At 36.2% G+C, this 27,719-nt stretch overlaps 1 protein-coding gene across 22 annotated transcripts in view; it reads right to left on the reverse strand.

Annotated features, from left to right (window-relative positions):
- BCAS3 (BCAS3 microtubule associated cell migration factor) overlaps positions 1-27,719 on the reverse strand; it is a 576,498-nt gene that overhangs the window by 222,059 nt on the left and 326,720 nt on the right. For 8 of the 22 annotated variants that reach the window (XM_070227539.1, XM_070227536.1, XM_070227537.1 and 5 more), the window contains one exon: positions 6,031-6,099. The exons of the other annotated variants lie outside the window; for them this stretch is intronic. In XM_070227539.1, coding sequence (XP_070083640.1) covers positions 6,031-6,099 — 69 coding nt within the window. The remainder of the gene's footprint in view (positions 1-6,030; positions 6,100-27,719) is intronic. 22 annotated transcript variants of the gene reach the window in all.

Consider the following 27,719-nt stretch of genomic DNA (forward strand, 5'->3'; position numbering starts at 1 on the left):
TGAAAATCAAGTCTGGTTGCTATAAAGCAGCCCCTCTCAGACATATTCTCATTCCTGACAAATACCCACCCACTGGCAGGCCTGGGAGACACATGGTGACCAGAGAAAGTTGTCAAAACTTATCATTATAAAACGTCCATCTTCCAAAAGTACAACCTTTGCTCAATGCAATGTTTTCCTTGGGAGACAGCTCTTCTGAGAGCTATAAAAAGGGGGTTAGAACTGATGAGGTTAGTGTGTGTAGTCTATGCTAACGCTCATGTTAAAAATGTAAAGGTGAATAACGATGGTGGAATGTTTTACCAAAAACAGAAAACAATAGTAACAACAAAATTCATTAATTGTGTTCCTCTACTTCAAAGAATTTCATAACTTTTCGCATTCCTCTTTCGAGAAAAGAAAACTGCGCCTAAGTTATATGGCCCTCCTCCTTTAATTTCCTTTCTTATTCTATACCCTCAGGTGGCCAGCCTAGTGCTGCGGGGCCCGGGCTGCATATAAAGTTCACAGCTCTTTGCCTGATCTCATGATCCTCTATCAAAACAGGGCTTTCAAGAGTGTTTCCTGTCTAGTTCTGCCGTTGCGTGAGTGTTTCCTTGGCTGGATCAGCTGCCAAATTAAATCCCTTTGGTAGAAAACTGCAGAGAACTCAATATAGCCCTGTCCCCCCCCCACCCCCACCTTAGGCTTGACATCCGGAAGTGACTTAGGAAGTACCCTAATGGTTACCAAATTTTTGGAAACTGATTTAACTTTTCTGGGCTAAACATGTGTTTAGGAGAGACTGCATCACTAATCATCACTTGACCTTGTGACAGACCAAAAGTTGCTGATTTTCTTTTCCCTTAAAAACAGAAAAAAACAACGTCTACTGGCTAGCACAATGATGTAAATGCAAAATCATGTTGTGAGATGACTGCAGACATGCTGATTTCCAGATGTTTGACAAGACAGGGCAGAAACACCAAAAAGGACGGTTAACAGTTTCTGTCACAAACTCTGCTGGGTTACTTGCTTTCTGGGGGTTTTATACAGCTGTCAAACCATTTAGGATACAGAAGAACTGGAGGTTTGTCTATCACTTGTCAAATTCTAATCCATCAACTGTGGGTACAAAGAACTCTGTCTTTGAAAATAGAAAATTTTCCAAATCTATTATTATTGCTGTGTTCAGAAATAACTCTAGTGTGATTTGCTTGAATGTATATTTACTGTTGCCTCATCTTTCATTTAAATAAGCTTGTAAACCAATCAAGTAAGATATGAATCTTCAACAAAGCTCTGCACATTCCACTAAATATCCCCTCTGAATATCAGCCATAGATAAAATCAAGTCAAAACATAATATTGCTCAGACTGTCCTTGCTGCACGGGCTTCCTTTTGATGTGCTCATCCTTGACTCACACTATTCCTGGTGGAAGTCTTCCAAAAAAAACCAGATTTAGTTGTCAGATTTACAGTATCAAGGAATCTCCAAAATGAATGGGTTCCTTAAAAGAAAAGCCAAACTTTGGGTAATTACATTCAAATTCCTTAATCACATTTTCTGAGCTCAATGGGAATTGTGGTATTTCTTTCCTGAACATCTTCTCCAGGGTCACATGAATGCAGTACAGATTCTTCCTTCAAAAAGATTTCTAACATAAAGACTCCTCCTTAGCAAAATATTAGTTTTAAGTGTATGCTTCTTAAGTTGTTTTTTTCATGCAGCTAGACGCAGTATGTGGTATGCATGATTGCATGTATGTATTTATTTATATCATCTTCCTCCCTTTTTAGCTAGCCCTCTGCCCCGCCCCCCCCCCCCCCCCCAAAAAGGATACAGAGCATCTCAGGAGTATTTGCAAACGCATAGTTTACTAGTGGTGTTAGACACTATTGTAGTATTTACTTCTTCCTTACCTCTGGGCTCATAAGAGGATTGTACTTTCCCATCCTCTTAGAGTTCAAAAAGAACTTTCTGTATAATGGAAATGTTCTGTATTTTGTTTTGTCCAATATGGTAGACTAGTAATGTGGCTAGTGCAACTGAGGAACTGAACTACAAGTTTTATTTAATTTTCCTTAATTTAAATTTAGGTTAGCAAATGTAGCTAGTGGCTACCATATTGGACAGCACAGTTCTAACCCACGAATTGTGATCAGGTGACCAGTTTGAGACCTCCAGTGTCCCCTTCCCTCTGCCATGGTCACCTGCAATAATTCAATGGTGAAGCCTTGGTTAACTTAGGTCCATGAGCGGAGAGAGCATGGAGCAGAGACTCTTGAAACCCATGATGGACAGTAATTTAGCCAGAAAAGTCACAAAATGTACAAGAAAAAAAAAATATAACAAGTACTGATCTTTGTGAAGACTTTATGGGTCAAATATTACCCATGAAAATGTCCATAAGCTCCTACTTCACATGTGCAGGTGGTGATGGAATAAGAGGGGGAGATGTAGCTCTCAAGCAGATTACAACTATTCTCTAAAGAAGCACCATAATATAAAACTTAAGTGCCTGTGATAAAGGGTGGATAATTTAGGACACTGTACCAACCGACTGGAAAAAAAACTCAAGAAGAAATCTTAACACATTTTATGTTGTTGTTGCCGTGTAAGACATTCTTGTTTCAGAGTAGTAAAGATATGTTTGTTAGCAATATTTTTCCCACAAAGAGAAAAATCCCCTCGTCATGAAAGAGTTAAAAGAGACCAAAATTAGACACAGTTCATGTTAAAGGTTAGAAGAATAATCAGTCATTTGAAAAACACTACATAAACATTTTTCCGGATGCAATTTTCAGTCCAAGGATACATTTCCCAGTAGAAATCAGCAGCTAAAAAGGAAATCATTTCGTCTCCATAAGTGCCAAATTGTATCCTGATTTTTCCTGGTCTGGCTCAACTTTCAAAACTAGTGGTTCAACTTCTGCAATCTTTCACCCAATGACTATGTAAACACATCTTTATAAGACAGACATAATCCTTGGGTGGGCCAATTTATGTTGGATTATGAAAATACTTAAAATACAAAATCGTATAATGACTGTTGTCCTTTGGTTTTCACTAAAAGGAAAGAAAAATCCAGTTAACATAGGCAGTGGTTCATGTGAAGATAATGTGACACATATACGTTGCTTTCTCTTTTTCCAATATCTTTGAAAATAAAGGATTGCTTCATATTTTGGCAAGGTAGTATGTAAATTAAGAATCTGCAAACACATCTCTGATGTGCTCACATCACATGCCATACTGTACCACACAATTGGAATGAATTAAACTACTCACACGAGGCCAGCAAAAAATTCTCACCCTTGGAAGTACTTTGGATCTTCTGTATTCGGTCAAAGGTTATAGAAACATTAGTCTTAAGGATAAAGCAATCTTAAGTAAAAACCAAAAGATTCATTCAGAATTTATTACTGCCTCCGATTCATATATATCTCATTATTCAGAACTCTCTGTAACACAATTCAAGGAGAATCTCAACCCTAGCTGGGAGAAATCATAAATTTTAAATCTTCATGGAAAGATAAACTCTGCTTTTTCACTTCTCCCTGGAAATTCTAGAGCTTTTATAGTCAACTACAAAATGCATCATGAAAAGCCTATCTTCAACATTTACCATGTGGAGGGGAAGAATTTTAACTTTTCCTCCAATGGATAAAGTTATGCAAAAGAAGACATTTTGGGAGTCTTTGGAGAGTGCAGAATAAATTATAGCTATAAGATCTGGAAAAGTCTGGTTGAATGCTACGAGATTTTTCACATCTGCGTCTATACATTCATGTCTTGGGAATAATGTATCTCCAAAATCATTCACAGAAAAATGTTGGAAAGTACTCCTTCTTTCAGTGAGCAAAGCTTAAGAGCTGCAATCACAAACATTTCATTTCATCATATGTTGTTGAGAATTATATCAAATGTCCATAATTAGATTCATAAAAATGATTTTTGCCAATATTGTTAAAAATTATAACAAAGCAAAGAATTTTAAATAGCTTAATTCTAAGAGTTTCTTAGAATTTATAGCATAATTCTCTGAATAATTTTCTAATGGATATAGTAGTCTTTCATCTTTGCTCCTGAGAAAACAAATAACTATGTTATTGACGCAGTATGAACAGATTATAGAAAAGAACACAGGACAATGCACATTTCCTTTCATCTGCTAGGAGAGGCCCAAGAATGATATCCTTTTTTAATTCACAAAATTTTAACTGAGTGTGAGGACCTATTAGGATTGCATTTTCCTGTTCAAATGACTGGTTCTACCCAAACCAGCATGAAATATTTAATTAAATATTTTCATTTAACTCTAATTTGAAAGACATAAAACTTCTAACTTGTTTGCCAAAATTAGCAAATCTTTAGTTCTTCTGAAAAGAATATACATATATAGACATTCAAAACTATAAAATTAAAGGCTATTTAAATCTAGCTTTTAAATTAAAATATTTTGCATTCCTTTCTGATTTAAAACACTCTCCAATGAAAGCCACCATTATTTATAAGTGAAGAAAGAAAAGGGAATTTGTCTTCCTTCTCCCTGCTCCTCACTTTGCCATTGTCACCTGTATCTATTTCCAGGAAGCCAATATTCATTAGGGTTAATCTGCCTACTAAATGAATAAACAAAGGATTTCTCTGTCACTAAGAGGCCAGGTGAGCCGATAGCATCTTCTAACACAGAAAATCATCTGTACCATACAGCTCAGGAAATTACCTGCTGCAATCCCACACCTGGGATCATTTGGCAGGCAGATCTCTAATGTTGAGTAATATACGGAAAATGGACTATAACCATTTTTTCAAAGGACTGAAAATCTCACATATTTCAGAAACAGAAGAACATTTTTATTTAATTAACTGGATAACTCATCAAGGAAAATTAGTGGAAAAAACCCAAGAGGAAACTTTCCATGTTTTTTCCCCCTAAAAACCGACAGTGGATTTAAGAATTAATGGCCAAGTGCCAGCACACTATGAAATAAAAACCAATACAACAATACCAATATTTCTGTGGATCACAAGATCTTAAAAATAACATAACAGTTCTAGAATAGTATGTAGTCAACAAACTAAATAAGAAAGATACATTATTATAATCTCTACCTTTACAGACTGATAAATTCAGACAAGTAAAGTTACATGACCTCAGTGTCATCAAGACACTGGGAAAAGAACCCAAGACCAATTATTTGCTAACATATTCAACAGATAATATTGCCTCCCTGTATTTCCCTTTGTGGAGCAGAATCTCAGGTCTTGTTTCCCTGTAGAAATCATTTTTTCCAGCTAAATAATCCAAAAGGAAACCATTGGTGGTAAATAAACAAACACAAAATAAAAGAAATGAGGTCAAAGATATCTGACCTCCTTCCAAATGTGGAGAAAAAAATATTCTAGATCCTAGTTTTAAATAACATTTGATAGCCTGAAAACTATGTGGTATAAGCAGATAAAAGAACTGGAGGTCTGATTTGATTAGGCACATGACACCTTAGCAACAAAACTCATTTACAACACATGAAAACAAATAGTGATTAGGGATTATTACTTTCTCAAAATTAGGTTCAGTCCTACAGGAGAGCCTAGTTGTGATACAGAATGAAATAAGACCAAATCTATCAGCTGGCGTGCCAATGAGAATCAACCAACGTGCTATCCTTGGCACATGGGGCCATTACATAGCTGAAACTCATGCTCTTTATTCAACTTTTAATAATATACTTGCAGAGAAAAGCAGCCAAACTCCTGGGCAGATTATATCATTCTCCAGAGGGACTAAAGACTGGAGAATGAAAAGACTTAGGAAAGGGTTAGTCAACGTTTAATGAGTGCCTACTGTTTGTCAAACCCCACATGAAACAGGACTGGGTTTGCTCAAGGGTGATAAAAAACAGATATGGTCTTTGTACACAATATGTGTTATCATTATTATTATATTTGAATGTCTTCGCTTCACAAGGGTTCCCTGGGTTTTTTTATACTGAATATGTCAGATATACATCAGATACAAAAAACTGTTGGGAGAGGTACCTACGTGGAGGAAAGGCTATCAATGGCGAAGCAGTGAAAATGAGGGACCTCAGCCCCACGTACATTGTAGCACCTAAGGAAAAGCAGAGTAGAAAGAAATAAAAAGGACTTAGTCAAAACGTGGGATCTTCCATAGTTTTTATCTGTTGGGCCAGGTTTTCCGAAATAAGCCATTTAAACATAAATCTTAGTAAATGCAAACTGTATGTGATTCCCAACAGCCATCAGCTTATATTGTTGTATTGACAACAGATGCTAACTATATGAATAGTTACATATTCCTGAATTTATTTTTGCTGAGAGGGTTTTCTGGTGTATGTGGGAAAATTCAGCATGTCAGTTTAAGGAAATGTATATGATTTCCCTTTCAAGATCCTACAAAAACATATGGGAGCAAGATAATGTTTGTCCTGACCTGCCAAAATCCTGGGGAGATCATCTCAAATCCACATCACATTCCTGAGCACTAATGCTCACACTGGGGCTCTGGCATCAGCAGATGTGTGAAAATGCATGTACTCAGAGAACTCCCTCACGGCTTCACATCTAAAGAAGCTCCTCTACAGCAGCTATTCCAGCCAAAAGCTGAAAGGATGTTTCCAAGTTAAGTGTACCTTCATTTAAGCCAGTGTCTGGACAGAAAAATTCAACTGCAGCGTCTGTTATTTGGCTCAGAACCAAGAGGAGCCTGAGTGAATGTCAGACAGATTTTCAGGAGGCCTCCCATCTTCCACTCCCCAGTCCTCAAGTTCTTTCAAAGACTCTGGGAAATTTTTCCTCACTCATGTAACAATTTTTAGCAATCAAATTTTCCCGTTTCAAACCCATCACTGAAAGAGGCATGTGTATGGATTTAGTCGTGATTAAAACAGGGGCTGGGGATCCGTTCAGTACTGTCCCCAGTTCACTATTTAGGCTGCGGCAAAAAAATATGTATCCTGAATAATAAGAATGAAAAAATGTTGAAAACATTAACAAGACTAAACTACCTTTGCATACTTTCTTTAAAATTTTCTCTTGTAAAAATAATAGTTTTTAAGCCTTATAAAAGTGACACAAGTTCACGGTAAAAAACTTTAAAGAAGAAAATTAAAACTGCCCATAATCCCATTGCTCAGAAGTTAAACACTATTTACATTTTGGTCTGTTTCCTTCTAGTTTTTCCCAAGAGTGTATATATATATATATATATATACACACACATATATGTATATACACACACACACACAGATGCCCATATATTACTGTGTATATACATAACTGCTTTTTTTACACAAAACTTTATATGGTTTTGTATCTTTCTAGACTTATAACGGCAAAAAGAAAAGTAGTGGTCGCAATCTTAATTAGACAAAAAGGGATTAATCAAGAAGAAAAGGACACCTAGAAATGTTAAAAAGGATACCTAGGTATATTATATTGTGCAATGAAGCCCTAACAGTCATGAATATCTACATATCGCATAATACAACATTGACATTATATAGCAAAACTACAGAAATATAAGGAGAAATAAAGAGAAACATTAGTAGCACGAGATTTTACTTCACCTTTCTAAGTCCGTGATAGGATATATACGGCATTAGAAGACATAAACATAATTAATGAGGTAACTCTAACTTATATAAACGTAACTTTATATCTTGAAAATGGAGAAAATGCCCTTTTTTCAAGTGCCCATAACATAAATTCACAAAAAATAAGTATTTCTGCCAAAAAATAAAATCTGATCTAATCTTCTAGATCTAATCAACAATTTACAGGAAATTTCAGAGACAAAAGAACACCAGGGGGATGCAATCAGCAAAATCCTGTTTGTGGGATGGAAAATACTACAGGATAAACGGCCCAGTTTCTTAAGAAACTGTGAGGAAGTGACAAAAGGAGGTGGAAGAGAAACCTATATATTAAGAGTCTTATGAGATATATCAATCACTTGTAATGTATGGGTCTTATTGGAATATGATTTTTTTTAAAATGAGATAATCAGGGAGTTTAACATGGGTTGGAAATTTGATATTAAAGAATTATTGTTAATTTTTCAGCATGATAAGACTTTGCTTTAAAAAAACATATGTGCTGGAGATACCTGGTTTTTGGAGATATGTGCTGAAATATTTACAGATGAAATAAGACGATGTCTGAAATTTGCTCCAAAATAATATGACAGGATAGTGGTGTTATACCATCAGTTTTATATGTTCTATATAAAACTAGTTTGGCCATGAGTTCTTAATTGTTAAAGCTACCAGATTGTTAGGGGTTCGTTATGCTATTCTTTCCATGTTTGCATATATTTGAAATTTTTTATAATAAGGACTTAAAGAGAAGACAGAGCATGTGTGTGCATGTACACATGCACACATACACATACATGCAGAAACTGACGATACCAAGTATAGATAATTCTTTTGAGGAGTTATGCTTTAAAAGAAAGCCAAGAAATGGGCCTGTAGCTGATATTGCTTTTAAAACAGACCACATGGTTCATCCAATTTTATTTAAACTTCTATTCTGAGTAGAGAGAGATCACAAATGTTAGGAATTGATGAATCTAGTGAGAGTGTTTAGATATTTGCTGCACTGTATATTTAAAATTTTTGAGTAAGTTAGAAATTTTTCATAATAAAAAGTTGTGAAATAAAGTTCCTACTCACTGCCAAGTTAAAAAATTATCTTCAAGGGCCAGCCCTCTGGCCAAGTGGTTAAGTTTGCACACTCCACTGCGGCAGCCCAGGGTTTTGCCGGTTCGGATCCTGGGCGTGGACATGGCACCGCTCATCAGGCCATGCTGAGGTAGCATCCCACATGCCACAACTAGAGGGACCCACAACTAAAAAATACATAGCTACATACCCGGGGGCTTTGGGGAGAAAAAAAAATAAAATCTTAAAAAAAAATTATCTTGGCAATTCTTGCCTGCTTATACTTTCAAATGCACTAAAGAATTAATTTCATCAAGTGGCTGGCCCAGTGGCGCAGTGGTTAAGTTCACACATTCTGCTTTGGTGGCCCAGAGTTCACCAGTTCGGATCCTGGGTGCGGACCTAGCACTGCTTGTCAAGGCATGCTGTGGCAGGCATCTCACATAAAAAAACAGAGGAAGATGGGCACGGATGTTACCTCAGAGCCAATCTTCCTCAGCAAAAAGAGGAGGGTTGGCAGCAGATGTTAGCTCAGGGCTAATCTTCCTCAAAAAAAAGAACAGGGGCCTGCCCCGTGGCCGAGTGGTTAAGTTTGAGAGCTCCACTACAGAGGCCCAGAGTTGCGCTGGTTCGGATCCTGGGCGGGGACATGGCACCACTCTTCAGGCTACATTGAGGCAGCGTCCCACATGCCACAATTAGAAGGACTTGCAACTAAGATATACAACTATGTACCAGGGGGAGTTTGGGGAGATAAACAGAAAAAAAAAGATTGGCCATAGTTGTTAGCTCAGGTGCCAATCTTTAAAAAAAAAAAATAATTTCATCAAGACCCAAATAAAATCTATGTATATTTTGATTGGAATCACATGAAAGTTCTGAATTAATTCTGGAATACCTGCAATTTTCACAATACTCAGTTTCCTTATTCAGAAACATGATAATTAAGTTATGTAAATAATCCATATCACTCTGAAGAGTTTCATGTTTTCTTTATGAAGATGTTCCCTATTTCTTCTTACAGTTATTCCTAAGTATCTTGTTTTCTGGTACTATCATGAGTGAAATTTTTTAAAAAATTAGATCATCTAATTAGTTTTACTGGTTTATAAAAATAGTAGGGATATTTTGCATATTAACCAAGTATGTGATCAGTATAACAAGTTCTTTAAAAGTTGATTCTCTTGAATTTTCTAGATCAAAAAATTATACTGTCTGTAAATGATGATCTTGCAATTATATCCCTCCCTTTATGTTTTATATTTTACTGCATTGTCTGGAATTTTCAGAGGAACTGTATAATGGTCATGATTTTAGAAGGAATGCCAATAGGATTCCACACTAAATACGATGCTGGTGTTTGGTTTAGACAGCTATTCTCTATTATTTAAAGAATGTACCTATCTATTCCTAGTTACCTCAGAATAAATCTCACAAATAAATGCTGAATTTTACCAAATGCCCTTTCAGCATCTAGTGAGATTATCATGTTTTCTTATTGGACTAATATTATATATTACAACAGTAGATTTTCTAATACGTGATAAGTCACATTTGGTTATAGTCAATTGTTCGTTTATTGTAACGTTCACAATTTGGTGTGTTGATATTTTATTTGAGATTTATGAATCTAAATTCAAATGTAAGATTAATGCATAGTTCTCTTTTTTGTATGTTATGTCTGTTAGGTTTTAGTCATTCCTTTTTAAAATCCTCTCTTATAGGGGATTAGAAAAATCTTGTCCTCAATAGGTGTTAAAAAGTTCCTGAATGCTAATGCTATTTATTATGAAATAGGAAAAGGCAAGAGGCCACAGCCTGCAAGCACAAAGGTGAGATAATGGCTTCCACATCACTTAACCGTCAGCCTTACTTAGTGTGAAGTGTTGTGTCTAGAGACCTCCAACCAAGCAACCACTTAAAAATATATAGAATATTAAAGTAATTGACAAACATAAGCACTGTCAACTTTTTGGAAGATAATTTAAAAACTATGCTGCAATTTTTTTTTTCCTTTCGCAGGGTCAGTATGGAATAAGAAATAAGAAAGCCAGGTTAGAAAGAAACAAACAATACGCATTTGAAATAGTAAAACCAGAATCCTGAGAAATTAGTCCCTCCTACTTTGGTAAACGTTATCAAACATTTCCATAGCTCACTGGAGTCCTTAGATTCAGTACTATTTTACAACAGATTCTACCAGTTTATCATAGAATCTACATAGTGACCTGGAGAAAGAAAATACTTTGGTCTTTGGGATAGATTCTTTATTTTACAAGGTGTATCACATCCCCGAGTAAAGAAACTTCAATTGCAAGATATTCAGAGCACAAAGGAACTCAATGGAGGGGCTGGCCCCGTGGCCAAGTGGTGAAGTTAGCGCACTCTGCTGCAGGCAGCCCAGTGTTTCATTGGTTCGAATCCTGGGCGCGGACATGGCACTGTTCATCAAACCATGTTGAGGCAGCGTCCCACATGCCACAACTAGAAGGACCCACAACGGAGAATATACAACTATGTACTGGGGGGCTTTGGGGAGAAAAAGGAAAAAAATAAAATCTTTAAAAAAAAAAAAGGAACTCAATAGAGACAGTAACTCAAATCACCTACCATATGAAAGCCAATACCAGCTTACTGAGCTAGGTGCTCATCTCTAGCTCCTCCTGTAGAGACCAGATCCAGAGAAGCCTGAGTCTGAGATCTCTGCAGGTTTACCAGTAAGGTCTCTAGCGGAGAAGAGACCTGTCTACAAAACTCTATTCGTAAAAAAATGAAGCCAGATAAAAGAAATGGGAAAGCAAAGCTGTGCCCATACTTAGGAAGACTCAAGATTCCACACACAAAGCCAATCTCATCCTCAGTCAAGGCACCTTCTATAGCCATCATGGCTTCAATGCTTTTTCTTCCCAGTTTTTTGCAACATTTTCCAAAAAGAAAAACTGTCGGCAAACCATAGCTTACTTTAATGTCCATGAAATGTCTAGCTTTGTTTTAAATTTGTGTAATACTGAACATGATGCTCTAAAATACTGGTAAAGTAAAAGGAAGCAAGGAAGAAATGAAAAATTCAAATGTACCTACCATTACAGAACAGCCTTCAAAGTCTAAAATATTTACTGCCTGGCTCTTCAGAGAACAAGCTCGTTGCCTCCTGATACTGACCAAATCAGGGACAAACTGTACACTTAGAAGATGTATTATTTTTTCATATACACACAGACAAATATATACATATATATTCTTCCTGAAAGATTTGAGTAAATTGCACAAGCCGATTCCACTTAAGGGAAAATAGAGTAGATGTATGTTTCTCCAGCTAAGTACAACCAAAGCCCCTGGACATTATATACAAACAAACATAAGAAGACTCTTAAAGGTGGAGAAAAGAAGGCAGACCAGCGAGGACCTTCAGGACACAAGAAACGACAGAAGGAACATGAAGTATTTGGGTATTCTTTTTGCCTCAAATATCCTGCAGTGGAGCTGAAGCAGCCGACAAGCTGAAAATGCCAACAAACAAGGATGAAAAAAAGTCTAAACAAAAAGCCTAACTTTCTAGCCAAAAGAATAGGAAACGGGCAGCCTCACGAGACAGAAACTTTTAGGAAATAACTATTTAACTCTAGCCAAACACCACAGAAGAAACTGTGGCTCTACCACCACCCATGCCAGCAAAGGCCAAGGCGGGCACGTAGACTTCCACCCCCATGAGGCCTGTAATAAGATGCCCAACAACCCCACTAGGGTGGTGCCAGGGGAGGCTAAGTAGGGAGTCAGGACTTCATTCCTCCCAGCTACTAACAAGAACCACTCTCCGACACGCACATTAGCAGTGTCGGTGCAGAACAAATAGGGAGCTTTGACTTACCCCACTCCCAGCAATAAAGGGGCACCCCTGCTCCTCACCACTCTTGTGCTGTCACAACAGGCCTAGGGTAGAGTCAAGACTTTTGTCATTGTCCAGCAATAATGAAGCCACTCTACTGCATTTTCAATAAAGACCACATGAGAGCTGAATTCCCATCTCTGCCCAATAGTGCCCTGAACTTGAGTAGTAATGCTGGCCAAGCAGGACTTCGACCTCCACCTGGCAGAAGCAAGGCACAACACCCCACTTCCACAGTGGTGTCTGAGAAAGCCAGTTAAAACAAAAGATTTAAATAAGATCCAAATCTTAGGACAACATCCAGGTTTCAACTGAAAATCACTCAACATACCAAGAACTAGGAAGATATTAAACTGAATGAAGAAAAGACAACCAATAGACATCAACCGCAAGATGATAAAGATGTTAAACTATCTGACAAAGACGTTTAAAATGCCATGATACAAATGTTTCAAAGAGCACTTATAAACCTGCTAGAAACAAATGAAAAACTAGAAAGCCTCAGCAAAGAAAGAGAAATTCTTAGCAAAGAAGCAGAAGATGTAAAGAAGAATCAAATGGAAATTTTAGAACTTAAAAATACAATAAACAAAATTCAAAGTTCAGTGGATGGGTTCAACAGCAGAATGAGGGACAGCAGGAAAGAAGAAGTAAACAGTAAAGGACAACAGAAATTACCCAATCAGAACAATATAGAGAAAACAGACTAAAAACTTAACAGAATCTCAGATACACATCTTTTCCAGTTAGTGTTTTCATTTCCTTTGGATAAATACCCAAAAGTGGAATTGGTGGATCATAGGATAGTTCTAGTTTTAATTTTTTCAGGAACCCCCATACTGTTTTCCATAGTGGCTACACCAATTTACATCTCACAATTCCAATCTACATTGCACAAAGTTTCCCTTTTCTCCACATCCTTGCCAACAGTTGCTATTTCTTGTCTTTGAGTGTGTGTGTGTGTGTGTGTGTGTGTGTGTGAAGATTGGCCCTGAGCTAATATCTGTTGCCAATTCTCCTCTTTCTTGCTTGAGGAGGATTAGCCCTGAGCTAACATCTGTGCCAATCTTCCTCTATTTTGTATGTGGGATGCCACCATAGCATGGCCTGATGGGCAGTGTATAGGTCCGCCGCTGGGATCCAAACCTGTGAACCCCATGCTGCTAAACTGGAGCGTGTGAACTCAACCACTACGCCACCAGGCCAGCCCCTATTTCTTCCCTTTTCTTTTCTTTTTTTTATTTTAGTTGTGGGTCCTTCTAGTTGTGGCATGTGGGACGCTGCCTCAACATGGCCTGATGAGCGGTGCCATGTCCGCGCCCAGGATTCGAACTGGTGAAATCCTGGGCCGCCAAATCGGAGCGCGCAAACTTAACCACTCAGCCACGGGGCCGGCCCTCTTCCCTTTTTGATAACAGACATTGTAACAGGTGTGAGGTGACATTTCAATGTGGTTTCGATTTGCATTTCGATGATGATTAGTGATGTTGAGCACCTTGTTATGCACCTGTTGGCCATTTGTACGTCTTCTGTGGAAAATGTCTCTTCAGAACCTCTACCCATTTTTTAATCAAACTGTTAAACAAACAAAAATTTCTATTGAGTTATACAAGTTATTTATATATTTTGGATACTAACCCCTTAGCAGATATATGATTTACAAATATTTTCACCCATTCCATAGGTTACCTTTTCATTTTGTTGATGGTTTCTTGTGCTGTTACCGAAGCTTTATAGTTTGATGTAGTTCCACTTGTTTATTTTTGCTTTTATTGCCTTTGCTTTTGGTGTCAAATCCAAAATATCATCACCAAGACTGATATCAAGGAGCTTACCACCTACGCTTTCTCCTAGGAGTTTTATAATTTCAGATCTTATGTTTAAGTCTTTAATTCATTTTGAGTTGATTTTTGTGTATGGTGTAAGATAGCAGTCCAGTTTTCCCAAGACCATTTATTGGAGAGATTATCTTTTTCCCAGTGGATATTCTTGGCTTCCTTGTTGTAAATTAATTGACTATATATGCATGGGATTATTTCTGAGCTTTCTATTCTGTTCCATTTTTATGCCAACACTACATTGTTTTGATTACTATAGCTTTGTAATATGGTTTGAAATCAGGAAGCACGATGCTTCCAGTTTTGATCTTTCTCAAGACTGCTTTGGCTATTTGGGATCTTTTGTGGTTCCATACAAATTTTAGGATTGTTTGCTCTTTTTCTGTGAAAAAATGCCATTGGAATTTTAACAGAGACTGCACTGAATCCGTAGATTGCTTTGGGTAGTAGGAACATTTTAACCATATTAAATCTTCCAGTCCATGAACATGGAATATCTTTCCTTTTATTTGTGTCTTCTTCAATTTCTTTCATCAATGTCTTACACTTTTCAGTGCACAGGTCTTTCACCTCCCTGGTTAAATTTATACTTAGGCATTTCATTCTTTTGGATGTAGTTGTAAATGGGACTGTTTTATTAATTTCTCTGATAGTTCATTACTAGTGCATAGAAATGCAACTCATTTTTGTATATTGATTTTGTATCCTGCAACTTTACTGAATTTATCAGTTGTAACTGTATTTTGGTGGAGTATTTAGGGCTTTCTATATATAAAATCACATCATCTGTAAACAGTGCAGTTTTACTTCTTCCTTTCCAGTTTGCATGCCTTTTATTTCTTTTTCTTGCCTAATTGCTCTGGCTAGGACTTCCAGTACTATGTTGAATAAAAGTGGTGAGAATGGGAATCCTTGTGTTGTTCCTGATCTTGGAGGAAAATCTTTTAGCTTTTCTTTTTTTTTTTTTTTTCCTGCTTTATCTCCCCAAACACCCCCCCCCCCCCCCGACCCCATACATAGTTGTATATCTTAGTTGCAGGTCTTTCTAGTTGTGTCTTTTAGCTTTTCACCACTGGATATGATGTTAACTGTGGGCTTGTCACATATGACATCTATTATGTTGAGGAATGTTCCCTCTATATCCATTTTGTTGAGAGTTTTTATTGTGAATAGATCTTGAATTTTTTCAAATGCTTCTCTGCATCTGAGATGATCATGTGATTTTTATCCTTAATTTTGTTAATGTGGTGTATGACATAGATTGATTTGCAGATGTTGAACCATCCTAGCACCCCTAGAATAAATCCCACTTGTCCATGGTGTGTGATCTTTTTAATGTATTGTTGAATTTGGTTTGCTAATATTTTGTTGAGAATTTTTGCATCTGTGTTCATCAGGGATATCGGCCTGTGATTTTCTTTTCCTGTAGTGTCCTAGACCTGTGTTTAGGACACTAAGTCTGAGGTAATGCTGGCTTCACAAAATGAGTCTGGAAGTGTTCTCCCCTCTTCTATTTTTTGGAAGAGTTTGAGACGTATTGGTATTAATTCTTATTTAAATGTTTGGGAACATATAAGCTAAAGATTTATATATAGGAATTTTATTTATTCTTAATTAGTATGGTAAAGAAATTAGAAACCAAAAAGTTTAATGATAGAAGACTAGCCAAATAAATGATTCAGAGAATATAACCATTAAAATATCTATATTTTGAAATATATTTCACGACTTGAAGGAAATTTGCTGATAATAATAAATGAGGCAAGTTAGAAAACATTGTTTAATATATTGTCAATTTAAAAAATATTATAAGTATAAAAGGAGTAGGCACTAAGGAGTTATGTAAGAAAATGTTAAAAATAATTATATCTGTGGAATGGAATTAGTTTTTAAATTTTATTCTTTATACTTTCTATATTTTCAAAAATGTCTGGAAAGAACATATACATATAAGAAGACAAACTTTCAAATAAAACATCAATAAGCGACAAATGAATTCAACAAACTTCCTTCATTCCCTGCTTTCCCAAAGTGGAGTGTTAAAGCTCTTCCACTTTCCTCATTTTTTTCTTTTCTCCGCAACACTGAAAGCAAGAACTTTTAAGAATTCTGCAGGTTTTTCCTCTAGTGTCAGCACAGTCATGGCTTTTAACGGGTCTGGTTTTCTAGCCACACTCTACTTAACTTTTATTGAAAACCTCACCAATGAAACTAGGCTCCTCCTAAGTTTTTCTGTGATCTTTTGGTTTAAAGAAATTAAAAGTCTGAGGAAAGCAAAGTCCAGGTTTTGGGGTAAACCATGTGGGTGGAAAACTGGGCTGGTGCAAGGCAGTTTTTCAAAGTGCAATGCCCTGCGGCAGGGTAGTTTTCAATAAACATAAGTAGGGAATATTTAAATAGCACCCAATTTACTTTTTATTCTCATAAAAAGGGAGAGATGAAAGAGTGGAGGTGCAGATACGGCTCCATTAAAAGCCACAGCTGAGCTAACAGCAGGGAGGAAACCAAGGAGGTTACCTGAAACATGCATTATACAGCTTGTGAGGATCAAAAATTCACAACTTTTCCTCTTCTCAGCTATGTCTAGATTTATGATATAATCTAGTACCCTCCTGAAGGACACTACTTCCTTCAACTGGGAAATCTTTAAGTTTCTTCGATGGTTCCTTGGGGACCCATCAGAAGCTTAGATCTATTTGGCCCACATTGAGAATGCCCTGCTCCAGGACTGGGCAAAGTTACTCCGATAAGCAAACTTACAGTAAAAGTTTTAAGTGTTATTTTTACAGAGAGGGCAAATCTTTTTCCTTTCATTAAAGCCTTCAGAGACCTTGGAAAAACAAAGATGCTTAGATAAAGTCCTTTAATGGAGCAGGACTAGATAGGGGCAATGCAGAGATTCTCTCACAAGGTGACATGTAATACCTGATTTGGAGCTCAAGGTGCTGACATGGATCCCTAAGTAAATGAGACTGTTCTTTGATCCAATAAATGATGAAGTATGAGATTAAGTGTAGATTTGAAAAGCATGGATCTCAATCCCTCAAGGTTGCTTGAAACAGTAATTACCGACGGTCCAAAGCATTGTCCTATGTTCTACAAATGAAACAGTAAAAAATAAGCCTGTAATATTTTGTCCTCACTTCCACTTTGACCGAAAAAGTTTCTTTAAAATAACAGCAGAAAAGCGTGTCTTGGTTACTCCTTGGTCAATGATTTGCCTCCTAGAAGCCTGGAATTATGTTTAAAGTTCTCAACATCCCTGCCAACGTGTGTGTGGGTGGGGAAGTGGAGTAGGAGAGAGGACATCAAGCCCACCCAACTCCTGGAAATTTTAAAGAAAAGACAGAACTTTCCAAGAGAAATAGTCATTTTGGTAAATGAAACCATTTGTAACTTAAGAGGAGTTTTATATTTCCCTCCAACATATTATAAGAAAAATCCACACTATGCCCTAATAGGCTATAAAGCTTTGGTTTAAAGAAGGGTCAACAAGAGCTAAAACCACTAATGTCATACTTGAAGAGGGAAGAATAGAGGGCAGTGACGTCCCAACACTTTCATGATCCCGATAAAAAGTCTCACCCAGGCTAAAAACCATCTGCCAAATGTATGCCAAGAACATGTTTTACAGCCAAGCTAAAATCTTCTGTGCATATAAGGAGTGTTATAAAAATAATGACATATTCAGCATCCTTGGGAGAGTCTTTCACTTAGGGAAATAAAACAGAATTATCAAAATAGGAAGACAGAAGCTAGTAGGGAGAAATAGGGACAGAAGACAAACTGAAATAGAGACAGAGGGGAAAAAAAATGAGAGAGAGACAATGACAGATCAAGACAGAGTCCAAAAGAAATGTAAACTGGCGGTCTAACATGGAGAGTGATTGCCCCTCTGGCCAAAAAAATGGCCCCATTTCTTCATCTTTTGTAGGCTGAGCAAAATGTATTTACATGCAAAAACAAAAATGACTAAAGTCAAATCCATTTGGGCAGAACTATTTTGAGGTTCTTCTATTTAAGGGAGATGAAGAAGCTTGAGGAATTAATTCCCATTTTGTAGTCCCTAACAAAAACCCCATGAAATGGTTAATTTCATTTCAGTGTAGAGGTCAGCATATTCCTTATTAAGCCACAGTGATGAAGAGCTTTCCCTTAAAGCATGGTCAGAGCTGCCTCAGAATACTGCAAATGTATCCAAACAGTATAGGGTCACAGATTTTAGAATGAGAAGGATCTTTGAACAAACTTATTGTAGGACTCAACTCAGGGTCAGGAAACGAACTGTCATGCTGTCACAATCTAAAACTGGAAGAACTGAGGGGCTGGCCCCGTGGCCGAGTGGTTAAGTTCGCGCGCTCCGCTGCAGGCGGCCCAGTGTTTCGTTGGTTCGAATCCTGGGTGCGGACATGGCACTGCTCATCAGACCACGCTGAGGCAGCGTCCCACATGCCACAACTAGAAGGACCCACAACGAAGAATATACAACTATGTACTGGGGGGCTTTGGGGAGAAAAAGGAAAAAATAAAATCTTAAAAAAAAAAAAAAAATGGAAGAACTGGATGGTGGAGAAGGAGGGGGTAGGATAATAATTTCTGGGATTTAGACCAGCCCTGAAATATCAGAATCTAATCTACTGCTATTGAACATATCCTCAAAGAACATCAAATATTAGTTAAGAATACAGGCTCTGGAATGAGACTGCCTGGCATCCAACCTGGGGGCTAACACTTCTCTAAGTCTGTTTCCTCAATTATAGAATGAAGACAATAGTATAACCATTCTCCATAGGGTGGTCATGGGGAGTAAACAAGATATACATAAAGAGCCAGAAAGACCTTTGGGGTATAGTATAAGCTATTATTATTACTATTGAAATAAAGTAATAAAGAGAGAATTAACACTTAGTGAGTCCTTGTCATGTACTTGGAACTGTGGCCAGAAGCTATACCAATGTTATATCTATTAATTTTCACAACACAGGAGACAGGTGTTTTTATATTCTTTTTAAGGACAGAGACACAAGAATATACGTGGTCGGCTATAGAAATAGAAATCAAACCTATATTTGACCACAAAGTTCATGCATCTCTACTACATGCCTGTCCATTCTAAAAATGCATTTATCAAAAATATAGTTTAATAGAGAGCTATGTAAAACATGTTCATGAGAAAGAACTTCAGATGGCACTGTCAAAGTGGAAGTAGTAAAGTGTTCTCTCTGAGCCACAGCTCCTTATTCTGAAAAAAAAGAAAGTATAACAATACCTCTACCTCATAGGATTTTTGTGAGGAATAAAGAAGGTAATGCATGTGAAATGCTTAGCACAGTATACTAAGCCATCAAGTGTTACCAAAAACCACTATTATTCATCATATATAGAATTTAATATGCAGCACAGAAACTGTATGGGCTGCACACAACTCAAGATTTAAGTGGAGAAGTTAAATATCCTATTTATTTCCTTTTAATTCTATAAATTTCCATGAATACATAGTGCAGTTAGGTTTCCTTCATAAGTAAGGAAGTACATAATTCAAAATTATATTAACTTACATTAACTTTCATTATCATAACCTCAAAGTAATGTTAGCTCAGCCAAGGACACCTACTAATTTACATAAAGATATTTTTGTGAATGTTACTGGTATATATTCATTAAAGTTCCTTAAGTAATTTCTTTTTTTATTCTTAAAATCATATTGTTAAAAATAAACCATAATAAACCCAAATAAACTATGTTGTTTATTCCTGAAACCATAATGTTAAAGCAAACTGCTGTGAAAATTCCACCATCCATAGCAGGAGCTGAGAAAAGTATTGCCCCAGAGCCTTTCAATTTGTTAGTATTTTGACCATATCAACCAAATAGAAGGCAAAATTTAGTTACCATTTTGCAGATGAAAAAACAGAGGCATAAAATGAGCCAGTTAAAGACCCTGTAGTCCCTAAGCATTAATAGGCAAGAAAAACAAAGCAAAAATATTTCTCTCTCAGGCATACTTTCATATCTGAACTCTTCTTTTTAAGTCTATTGAAAAGTCAAATATTATTATTCAGAATTTGAAGAGGGAGGCTATTTCCGAATAAACTATACAAAACAAACCTGAATAATTTTAACCTGTGAAAAACCAAGTCCAGTGGATGGGATTTGAACAGCTCTTACAAGTTTGAAAGCAGCTTCTAAGAACTCTTAGATCTTTATAGTAATAAATATTGTAGTGTACAAAGGTCCATTGGGAATCTCCACTCGTATGTTATGCCATGATAGAAGATCAAGGTGTCAGGTCCACTTAGAATCAGGGCTTTTTTGGCTTCTTTTATGCTTTAATCCATATTTCGAAAAAGCAATTAACAATATTTCTTAGAGAAATATAATCACTTTGCTTCCCTCTCCCTCACCCCTAAATAGAGAATAAATTCTAAGTTTCAAACACTAGTATTCCTGTAGTTTGCATTTTCCCACAAGTAGATGAAAAAGAAATGTGACCTTGGGCAATCACCACCCTTTAGTGAAAGCCTTTTTCAGCTTGAGAAAACATTACCTGACTGATAGTGGCTTTCCCAGCTGAAAATAAATGTTTCCTGCTTAAGGGGTAAGAGTCTCTCTGTGAGCGGCAGGGATACCTAGGTGAGCCCTGAGCGCAACAGTCTTCAATCACCAAAACCTCATCAAAGAGGTTTTGCCAATGGCCCCTTAAAATGGAGATGCAACTCAAGAGTGGAGGTGCTGCACTTCTGTGACTTCTATAATGCACATAGTACATGACATAAAGAATAAATAAGAATAGCTCCCAGGTCAGACACACACCCTGCAACCTGCTGATTGTATGAACAAAATCAAGGTAGGCTATTGTGGCCTTGATGCTGTTCAATATCCTGGGAAAAAATGAAGGTTTTACAGATTCATATCTTTGCTCTAGTACCTACTAGCTATGTGACAATAGACAAGTTATTCAACATCCCTTAACCTCAGTTTCTTCATTTCTATAAACAAACAAACAAACGACAATAACTTGCAATGGTAACCTGTCAAATTCTGAAAACTATGTTAGGCGTTAAAAAGAGTTTCACTTATGTTTTGCGTGGATAATGCATAGAAATGTTCTAAAAGACTACAGAGAAAAGAAAATCTCCTTATTTCTGTTCCCTAGCCACTCGGTCCCCCTTCTAGGAGGCAACCTCTGTGTCTAGACAATTGTAGAAACTTGGTTTCAATATTCCATGCTGAAATGTTGAATTCATTAACATTTACTGAGTGCCCATTATGTGTCAGAACCATTCAGGGTGCTGCGGGGAGTACAAAGATGAGCTCACAGTTTAGAATGGGAAATGGTTCCCAACTAACTTTAATATGAGGTGATAAACACAACAGTAAAAGTTTAAGAACAGAGGAGAAAATAATTAATTTAATCAATGGGGTGAACTGGAATAAAGAGTAAAATTAAGAACAGGTTTCAAGGCAAATGAAAAGTTTCGGGCACCGGACCAAAATTTTACTAAGGTCTCCTTGGCTTACCCCTCTGGTTCAGGAATTGGGACTCGACCACGGCTATAAAAACTCTAATTAGAGGTATTCACTCATGGCTAAAACTTTCTGACAAAGGAAAGTTCAGCCTGATAGGAGAATGTCGAAGGGTTTACTGTGGATGCGGGAAGCGTCCTCTCTAGGTAGAGAGAAACAGAGGGTGATCTTTTCTCTTCCCAATCATGCACACATTCTTTATTTGAAAACTATATAAACTGATCTACAGAAGGAATTTCTAACTGGGGAGTTCAACTAAAGTTTCAAGTGCAACTGTTGTATTCTCTACAATCTTAACACTGAGCACTTAAGAATAATCGTGGTCCTTCCAATATTCTCAGCACATCAAAGTAAAAACAGTTTTTAGACTCAAAATGCCATGTCTCATAGGGCTGGCTAGAGCATAAGAAGAAATCACTGAACTGCAATGACATTGCCAAAATGGTGGCAATCCTTCAACAAAACTTTTTGGCTTAATGGAACTTAGGTCAGATTCCTATTTCCAAAAATCCTGAGCCCATGTATAAGATGGGGTAGCTTAAAAGGCCCAGTATCCACACAGTGATAGGTCTGAAAGTTACCCTCCAAAACCAGAACACAAAAGCAAGTCCATTCCTTTCTGTGGCTGCTTGCCAGGCTTGACAACAGATCCCAGAAAGCAGGAATTTGCTACAGTTAACGCTTTTTAAAGAGAACCTTCAAACACAAATTTCCATGCTAGCCTAATAAGACGAAAGCACAATTGAGTTGAGGGCCGTAATTCCTTATTTTTATTATCTGGTTATGTAAAAGCTACCAAAGATGAGAAACACACCACTTAAAACACAATGCTACTTTTAAAAAATAACATAAAAGATAATTTGAAACGCTCTGCAAAATATTTCAACTGATCACACAGTTTACCAAGAACCCAGACAAAGGAAGAGTAGTCATAAACCTAAAGGCAACCCTAATGAAGGGCTCTAGGTCAAGATTACATTTTCTAGGTTTACGCGAGGTAATGGAGATATAAAGACGCAGCATTAAAAATTTTAATCACTTTATGATATATTTAAAGTACTATGTTTTATCAAAAATCAACAATGCAACAAATACTGATTATCTGTTCTGTGGCAGGCACCAATACCAGGCATGCAGAAATACAAAGACAGCCCTTGTTCTTGAAGAGCCCTCTATTACAAGGCATTACTTTCCCTCTCTTTCTCAAGGCTTTCTATCCGTATGGTAATCCAATAATAATGCCATCCAACATGGCAAATTAATCTCAACCACAATATACTTAAACACACTGGTACAAATAGTGACCTAAGAATTGCTACCAGTATTTTCTCCTTCTACTTACTGCTGCCCATGGATCATGGATGCCATATCTGCTTACCCAATTTCTTTTTTCAGCATACACTTAGCTGCAGAAAAAGATCAGACTCAAATGTGTTATTATTTAAAGCTGTACTTCAAATCCAGGTATTTGGATCAATGAAAAAAAATTCTATTTTGGTATTCGAAAAATCAGTCACAAGCTGCACAACATTAAAGTCACAACTTTTTTAGGGTATCCGATCACATCAGAGGTGAGACTTAAACTTCAGCACCCAAGATCCCAAAGATACAATGTTCTAATCCTATAACAATACCCTGTTTAGTGATAATTATGATAGCCTCTTAAATACTGTAAAGTGTAGAAAGAGGGACAAAGGTTCTATTTTTCTTCCTTCCATTCACAACTTAGCCCCAAAGTTCTGAATATAAGCATTTTCTGTAACAAGCTACCTTTATAACGTCCAGATAATTAAAGTTCAGGTCAAGAACTCTAGACCATATTGATTACATCTCTATGCAATAACGACCCTCCAGCACTGTTTGTATCCACTATAACAGGGACAGCTTTTAAGTATCTGTGACACTAAGAATTTTCAGTCCTATCAATGCCAGAAATAGAAAGCCAATGACCAGTCAGGCCTGTCAGTTGTTGCCTGAAGCAATAAGGACAAGCTGGGAATTCATCATACTGGAACTTCATCTGCCGGCTGCATTCACACATTTTCACCACCTGAATAGTTGATTCTCTTCATCTCCCACGTGGCTCATTTCAGCATACAGTGTTTGGAAATGAATATTTGATCAGGCAGGGCAAAAAGAGGTTTGGACTTATCTGAGGTGTCACCATAATGCACTTTAAGTAATTCTAAGTATCAGGAGCTAGGTGTCTTAAGTCCCACTCTTTGCATATTTCTGAAATGGACCTGTGATCCTAATTAAATATGATTAAATGAGATAAGCCATGTGAAAACACCTAGCACAGTGTTGAGCACATAGTTATTTACCAATAAATACTGGTTTCTCAAATCTTTTATTTCTATCTAATGGCAAATACCCTGAAGATTCCTCATAGATCATTGGGAGACAGGGAACTCATACTGCCAAAGAAACTTAACCTCTAAACCCTCACCCAAATATGAACCTAAGAAATAAAGAAACATACCAGGCTTATTAAAATTGCTTCATGGCTGTTGGATTTGAACAGTTTGACTCTGATGCCTACATTTGGTTTTCTTTGTATTTATCCTACTTGGGGTACACTGAATTTCTCGAAACTGTGAGTTGATGTCTCTAATTAATTTTGGAAAATTCTCAGCCCTTCATTTCTTTCTTTGCCCTATTCTCTCCTTCTTGTCAACCACGTGTGACACTTGCACATATGTCAGACAGTTTAATATTACCCCACACACTTCACACACTGAGTTCTATTTCATTATTTTCTTCTCTCTCTGCTTCAGTTTTGATAGTTTTTGACTTGTTTTTGAATCTCTGATCCTTTTTTCTTCTACACCCAGTCGGCTATTAAGCCCATTCAATGAATTATTTAAGGTATTATACTTTTCAGTTTTAGAATGTCAGTTTGGTTCTCTTATGGATTTTGTCCATGTTTTCCTCATTCTAATAAAGGAATGATATGATATAAAAATGTAGGAGTTCCAATATAGGAATGATACAATATAGGAATGTAGATTTTCATTAAAAAAAACCACCTACACCTAACATTACATTTAATAGTGAAATATTAAACACTTTCCTCTAAGATTAAGAAGAAGACAAGAATGTTCAATATCATCACTTTTATTCAACATTGTACTGAAGGTCTAAGTAAGTATAATAAGGGGGAAAATAAATAAAAAGTATAAAGATTAGAAAGAAGTAAAACCATCTTTATTTGCAGATGATATAATTGCATAGTAGAAAATCCAAAGGAATCTATTAGAATTAATATGTGAATTTAGAAAGGTCTCTGGACACAAGTTCAACATACAAAGAAAAATTATTGCATTTTTTATACTATGAAAAAAACCTAAAAAATGAAATAAAATATGCTATTTATAATAGCATCAAAACACCAAATAAATGAAATAAATTTTACAAAATATTTGTAAGACTGCTACTTTGAAATTTAACAAATATTAACAGTAACTAAAGAAGCCCTAAATAAATGGATAGCTATAAAAGTTTCATGTATTGGAAAATTCAGTATTTTTAAGATGTCAACTCTCCCAAATTTGATCCATAGAGTCAATGAAATCCCAATCAAATCTCATCTAAATTTGTGTAAAGATAAATATATATTTAATGTACATGTGTATGTGTGTGAGGGCATATACATACCAGTGGTTTTTAAACACTAACACTTTTTGAATCAGAACTCCTTTATGCTCTTAAAATTGAGGATTCCAAAGAGCTTTGGTTTATGTGCATTATATCATCAATATTGAAAACATTTATGTATTAACTCATTAAAAAACAACAACAAACCCTTTATGTATTAACATAAGTGACATTTTTATTAAAAATAATTCCCAAACTAAAAAATAATAGTTAGAAGAGTGACATTTTTACTTTTTTGGGGAGAAACCTTTCTAATAGACAACAGGTGAATTCTCGTATTAGCTTATGCATTCAATTTGTTATGATATATTGTTTTGGTTGAAGTGTATAAAGACAAGTTGGCCTCACTCAAAAATGTAATTGGAAAAAGATGGAGCATGTTCAGATTCTGAGCCTTTTGAGATTCTGAGGATATTCTTCTTTAACACGACATTTAACAAGGTAGTTGCAATGGTATCTGAAACCATATCAATTAACTTCTGTACTCTGTTAAAAATCCTCTGTCTTATCTTGCACTTGGAATGAATCCATTACCCATATATAATTTTGTGACAACATAAAATTGGTCATTTGGAAAATAACGCAGATCTTTGAGACGTTGATTTATTTTATTGTAAAATATAAACATATTATACAATATAAACTAGTTGATATCACCATCTATCTCATCAGAAATGCCTTTTAGTATTGGGAACCTATTAAGCAGACAGTGGTGGAAACCTGGACACATGGTTTTCAAACATCCAATTGCAGGCTAAAATTTTATCATTGGTAAAAAATATTGTCAGTTGTTTCCTTTGAAGTGACAGGCTTACTTTGTTTATTTTTGAGAAAATTTGTGCCAAATACCCATGTATGAATAAACATAGTTTGTCAGTTGTTCTTTTAAGTAAAATGATATTCCATGAAAACCGTTGCTAGTTCAGTTCACAACAATCACACAAGTGCACTTCCTCAAGACAACTACAGTGTGTTAATTCCACTGTGATATAGAGTATTAAAAAGAAGGGCACAGGCATCAAAACTTAATAAAGTTAATGTAATAAATTTTAAAATTTAACACAATTAATGATTTTTACTGTATCAGCGACACTCTTAAGCAATTATACCATTTAAAAAAAAAAACTGTGAGTGGATAGCTTTGGCTTCATAGTTTGGTGCCACTGCTTTTACTATGCTAAAATGTCATCAGTTTTATCTACCATTGCTTCTGCACCATCTGCAATAAACGTCAACACGGTATAAAAAAGAAAGGGAATAATGACTTCATGTTATTATAAAAATAGTTTTCCCTCACAGACCCCTTGAAAGTGTCTTGGGGACAGCCAGAGGTCCATGGACCACATTGTGAACCATGGGTATTTATGTACATATGCATGTGGATGGAAATGCGAAGAATCTAGAATAGCCAAGATACAGATGAAAAACAAAAGTGGAGACAATAAACTGTTAGATTTCAAAGCTTACTAAAAAGCTACAGTAATTAAAGATAGTATGATAGTGGTGTAAAGACAGATATATATCTATACATACATCTCAATAGAATAGAAGAGAATACAGGAAAAAATACGATTTTTTAAAAAGGCATCAATGAAATTCATTGAGCGAAAGGCAAACCTTTTTGATAAATAGTGTTGGAACAACTGGTATCTGTATGGAAGAACCTGAACCTTGACCCTTGACTCATATCATAATAAAAAGTAATTTGAAAAGGATCATAGACCTAAATGCAGAGGCCAAAACTATACAATCACTAGAGAAGAGCCTCACTTCAAGACTGTAAGAAAGGGAAAATCTTGTGTGCAAAACATGAAAGGAAAAACAACGGAAAAATTGGACTTCTGATTGTTAAGAAACACCAATAAGAAAGTGAAAAGGCAATAAGCTTGAAAGAAAATATTCACAAAATATCTGACAAAAGACCTTCATCCAGAATATTTAAAGAACCCCTGAAATTCAATAAAGAGAATAGATCTAATAAAAACTGGTGAAAGACTTCACAAGGACATTGTAAAAGAATATATCCAAATGGCCAGTAAGCATATTCAAGGTGCTCAATATCAGTATTCATCAGAGAAAAGCAAGATAAAACCACAGTTTACATTCACTAGCATGGCTCACACATTGCTGTTAAGAATGA

Source organism: Equus caballus, chromosome 11 (assembly GCF_041296265.1).
Source record: "Equus caballus isolate H_3958 breed thoroughbred chromosome 11, TB-T2T, whole genome shotgun sequence".
Taxonomy (NCBI): domain Eukaryota; kingdom Metazoa; phylum Chordata; class Mammalia; order Perissodactyla; family Equidae; genus Equus; species Equus caballus.